At 46.8% G+C, this 5,352-nt stretch overlaps 1 protein-coding gene across 3 annotated transcripts; it reads right to left on the bottom strand.

Moving 5' to 3' along the window:
* LOC102721061 (LOB domain-containing protein 36-like) lies at positions 1-4,370 on the bottom strand. Of its 3 annotated transcripts, XM_040522273.1 has the most exons (5): positions 4,302-4,370; positions 3,779-3,926; positions 2,475-3,494; positions 2,237-2,346; positions 1-430 (listed from the first exon to the last, which is right to left on the bottom strand). In XM_040522273.1, the coding sequence occupies exons 3-4, from the start codon at positions 3,381-3,383 to the stop codon at positions 2,326-2,328; spliced, it is 930 nt and encodes a 309-aa protein (XP_040378207.1). In that variant the 5' UTR covers positions 3,384-3,494; positions 3,779-3,926; positions 4,302-4,370; the 3' UTR covers positions 1-430; positions 2,237-2,325. The 3 variants fall into 3 exon arrangements, with proteins under 3 accessions (XP_040378207.1, XP_040378206.1, XP_015690459.2); XM_040522272.1 differs by having other exon boundaries at positions 2,237-3,494; XM_015834973.2 differs by lacking the exon at positions 3,779-3,926 and having other exon boundaries at positions 2,237-3,494; positions 4,302-4,356.
* Positions 4,371-5,352: the final 982 nt, after the last annotated feature.

Below are 5,352 nucleotides of genomic sequence, written 5' to 3'. Positions count from 1 at the left end.
AAAGGGAAAAGAATCAGAGAGAATGAGACTATATATGTTCAGGAATCAATGCAGAAGTGACCAAGACATGTAGCTAGTACAGTAGTTAAAAAGGATCAATACTGCAGAAGAATCGAAGTATTTTTCCTTGTTTTTCTTGGGTTTAAATGCTTGCTGCTCCCTGTGCCCCAGCTGGTGACTGCCGGCTTATATCACTCTTACCATTTGCCCCCCATTCTGATGAACAGAGAGAGACCTTGCATGTTTCACTGTCTCACGTTCTCACTCCTCTGTCTGTCTGCTGCATCTATACAAATGTGTGTGTTTTTTTCCTGTTTTTCTATCACTAATTACTTTTGGCTACAATGATGCTCCATGATGAGAGTCTGCCTCTGTTTCTGCTGCATTTATTCGGCTCACTCTGGAGAGGAAAAGCAACTCATGAAGAACCCTGACAAAGCACAATTCCAGGAGTATGATAAGTCAGTGAATGAAATTGATTGGGGGTTCAAGAGTTGCATAGTAATATCATATGCGTGATGCCAAGAGTATTCATATGCCCATGTCAAAATCTCTGATGTATGCAGCAGGGAGTCAGATGCACATTGCTGCAGCTTGAAACCGGCCCCTACACAAACACACACACACACGGGAGGGAGGGAGAGAGAGAGATATCCACATGCAAGAGGTAGATTTTCGTCGCTCGGTTGAACATCAATTCTTTTCTTGTATATCATCTAAATAATTATAAAAAAATTAAAATAAATTTTCAAAATAGGTTGATATGATATCACTCTATAAGCATGCAAGTTTAAATTCAAATGTTGCAAATTGTAAAAAAAATAAATTAAACTGAAACAAGTATACACACGTTCAAAGTTATATTTGTTTTTTATAACTCGTAAAAGTTGAATTTAAACTTGAATATTTGTGAAGTTATATATCTCATATTAATCTATCTTGTAATTTTTTTAAATTTTTTATTGACTTGACATGTAAAAAAAGAGGATACCCAATCATGCGATAAAAATATTTTCCAATGCAACATTGTGTTAGGTCACAGTTTCGAGGAAAAAATAATGAACAAGAGAGATGACCAGATGTTTTAAACTGAAGAAAATCCCATTATTAATTTCTTTCCTTGCTGAGAGAAATCCACAAATCTATGACACCGAACTGTGAAATAAAAAGTAAGCAAAAATGCATAAGTACCAGAAATGCAATTATCAGATTTTACACGTTTTGAACGTGAGAGGATGTTCTATACTTCGTGTAAAATACTGATGCAAATTACTAGCTATGTGTGTACTGTTCTTAAGTTTTTATATATACTGTTCTCAAGTCAAATAGTATAGTGGAAAATGAAAATATATTGCTAACATGCATTTGCTTCGGTAAGAACAAACTTTTGCAGATGATGGAAACAACCCAGCATGCACTGAGGAGTTGGTTCTTAATGTTATATACCCTATAAAAACACAATGAAAATTCTAAAAAAGACATACCCATGAATTAAGTGGAAAAAAACAAAAACACCTTTCCTACAGCTTGATCTAATATCTTAATATAGAACTAGCTATACAAAGTGACATGCTTCATATGAAAGAGAGTAGCTAGGAAAACATTTATTTTCAGATATCTAGATGGTCACTACAATTTTTTTTAAGATTGATGGTTCAGAAGTCAGAACATCATATTGATATGACAAACTAGAATGGTAATTCATCCCAGGAATAATATTGGCTTACATATATAAGAGGATTTACCCACCACACATAAGTAGAACCTGAATTCAACCTACGCTGTTGATATCATGTATTCCTATCTCAATTTTTTTTGTCATGTGTTACGTGTAGGTACATATCTGGTAGCACACCCATGTACAAGTCAGAGAAGTAATTTTAGAATATACGTATGTGCCAGTTTTATTGGAGTTAGCAAATAAATAATTAATTGACACACTGAAACAACTTGATCGTCATGCAGTTCCATTTGACCTTTTATGTTTTCACTCCAAAAAGAATTACATAAATCCAAAAGGAGAAGAAAACGAGGAATATACAAACAAAAAATAATCGGAGGGGAAAACAATGATTATTAAAAAAAAAGCAGAGAAGAAACCATGCTTATTCTTTAGGCTATATCTTTATACACTAATGAGCAATCAGTTTGCACAATCAGCAATGAAATTTACAATCCAAATAGAGATAGAATCAAGAATTAAGATAGGTAGCAGTGTCGGTGGCAACGGAAATACCTTGAGAAAGATCACCACTCGTCCGCCTTAAGATGTCATGGATGCTTTAAGGGAGCCATGGATGTCAGTTTGCTCGATATCATATGAGATCAGAGAAGACGAAAAAACCGCTGCAAAGAAACCGAAACGAACGAGATAGAGCTGGAAGGTGGATGGAACACACACACGCACGAACGCACGCACGGCGACGGAGGCGGGCGCCCGGCGCTCAGCCCGGCGGGGCGGCGCCGCCACTAACCTCGTCGGTGCCGTCCGTGTGGTGGTGGTGGCGGTGATGGTGGGGGTGGTGGTGGTGCTGCTGCTGAGACACCTCGTCGTGCGAGTGGCCCGACGACGGCTGAGGCGGGGACGGCTCCACGCGGAACGGGAGGGCCATCGCCGGCTCGGTCTGCGCCGACGATTGCTGCTGGTGGTGGAGGAGGAACGACCCGCCGTGGAAGGCGTCCGCGTTGAGAGAACCAGATGGCGCCTCGACCGCGACGGTGGTGGCGTTGGCTTGGGCATAGGCGACCTGGCGCGCGCGAAGGATCCTCTCCATGTTCGGATCCCGCGCGACCTCGACGGCAGAGGCCATGTGCTGCGCGTTCACCATCTGCTGCTGGTGGTGGAGGAGGTGGTGGTGGTGTTGCGGGTGCTGCACCTGGAGGCCGGCCATCTGGTGCTGCACCTGGTGCGTGAAGGAGCCGCCGGCGATGGGGACGCCCATCGTCCCTGGGAGGTGGTATTGGCCGTGCGCCTCAGCGGCGGCGGAGGGGAGGTAGTGCTGGTGCGGGTGCGGCGCGGCGGCTACGAGGGGCGCGAAGGCAGTGGGGCCGATGTAGGCGGCGAGCTCCTTGCGCGCTTCGACGATCTGCTCGCGCACCTGCTTGATCCTGAGCTGGAGGATGGAGATGTAGGCGACGCAGCCGTAGACGGGGTCCCGGAGGCGCGCCTCCGCCTCGTACGCGAGCGAGTTGACGGCGTCCTCCCGCTGGTCCGGCTGCAGGTCGTTGAGCAGCTTGGTCACGTTGCTCGCGCCGAACACCTTGTGCACGTTGGCGAACTTGGCTGGCTGGTCCGGCGGGAAGTAGGGCGCGAACACGCACCCCTGCGTGCACTTGCGCCGCAGCAGCTTGCACGCCGCGCACGGCGAGCTCGACGACGACATCGATCTCTCTCCCTCCCTATCCCCTCCAACCGATCCGCCACACAGACGAAATATGAAGAGAACGATCAGCAACAGCCTCCAACAAACCCTAACCGACAAAGAGATCTCCCCCTGCAAAAAAAACGGAAGCGAAATTCGATTAAACCGTTTCGATTTTTTTTTTCCAAAACATGCGCGATCCTAACAGAAATCTGAAATGGCGACGCATGCAGCACATCGGAGATCGATCGGAGGATTAGCTAAGCCAAGAAGGACAAGCTAGCTAGCGGCTAGGGTAGTCTCATCGGCAAGAACCAACGCATTAATTCACCCATTCCCCCTGTCCTCCTGGACTCCTGGCGCACGATGACGACGGGACGGACGGGCGAGACAAGAGCGGACGCGCTCGTGCGTACCTGTCCCGAGGACTATATGGCGCCGGGCGGGGACGAGGAGGAGGGAATCAGATCCGGACGGGTGTCGCGCGGATCTGGCCGGCGCATGGCGGCGCCGCCGCAGTCCCTTGTCGGCGGCGAGCGAGGTCGACGTCCGGCGGCCACAATGCTGCATCACAATAATGACGACGACGACGACGACGAAGAGGAGGAGGAGCAGAGAGAGAAACCGCGGTTAGGACCCAAGCAATCGTCACCATAGCAGCAGCAGCAGCAGCGCGCGCAAGACCTCCGACGAAAGCCCAATCCGCCTCCTCGGTCCTCGCGCGCGCGCGATTGCACACACAAAAAAAATCACACACGCAACACAGAAAGAGAGAAAGAGAGAGAGAGAGAGAGAGAGAGAGCGAGTTTCTTCGCGATCAGCGCCGCTACATGGGGAGAGGAGAGGGGAGGGGAGGGGAGGGGAGGAAAAGCCATAGGGAATTTAGAAATGGGGGAGATGCGATCGGCGGAGGCGGAAGAGGAGGAGGAGGAGGCGCACCTCGTCCGGCGTGTGGCGCGTGTTGGATCTCGGCGATGGATTTGCGGCGGGTTGTGGGGGGGGAGGAGGAGGAGGAGGAGGAGGGGGAGGAGACTGCTACTACTAGTACCCAGATCCCAATGGGAAACCCCCCGAGAGAGAGAGACAGAGAGAGAGAGAGGGAGAGAGGTGCGGCGCAACGGGAGGAACGGGGAGAGAGGGAGGAAGAAATACTAGCTGCCGAGCGAAGTGTAGTAGGGCCAGCCGCGCCGCGTGTGGTGGTCGCGTGGTTTCGCCTTCCGCACAAAAATTCCCTCGTTACTAATCCTGGAACGATCGGTCCATGGACGGAGAGAGAGACGTAGCGGTGCATGACTGGCCGTAAATACACATGACACGACACGGTTGCACGTACGTGCGTCCCATAATAACAACGTACCCCTAGGAGCAGTACAATAGTTGGTTATAAGTCAACTACAAATATATTTTAAAGAGATAATTAAGAGAGAGACGAGAGAAGAGCAGTGAGCTATAAATTTGTATCCAGCTGCAGCATGAACTCCAAGATATAATGTATGTATAACATGTGAGATATGTTAGTATATATTTTATAAGTAGCTATAGTATGAATTGACTATTAGATTGACTATAGATAAATTGAAGCTAGTAGTTGGCTATACTATTAAACTTGCTCTAAAACGCGGGTATAAAAATATCTACCCATTTAATGATGTATGACTATTTATTACCCTGTGCCTGTGTGTAACTGAAAAACAACTGGCACTCGTATTACATACGAACACAGTTGATACTTTTGCTAATTTGTCTATGGTTTGGCTAACTAAAATGGAGTCATTATATGATAATTTTGTCACACTTTATTATGTTATTGGCACATGGACCGTGCATATTAAAAAATAAATCTTGTAACACGTTTGACAGAAACCAAACACATTTGTATATAACTTAGTCAAATTTAACTAATTTAAGTTGTAACAAGCTTAGAAAAACTACAGTAGCCACCCAAATTAAGAACCCCTAGGAAATTATAGCCTTTGAATGACCTTATTTA

The sequence above is a fragment of the Oryza brachyantha genome, chromosome 3 (genome assembly GCF_000231095.2).
Source record: "Oryza brachyantha chromosome 3, ObraRS2, whole genome shotgun sequence".
Classification (NCBI taxonomy): Eukaryota; Viridiplantae; Streptophyta; class Magnoliopsida; order Poales; family Poaceae; genus Oryza; species Oryza brachyantha.
The sequence above is the reverse complement of the archived record's forward strand: the minus strand, read 5'-3'. Positions and strand labels throughout refer to the sequence as shown.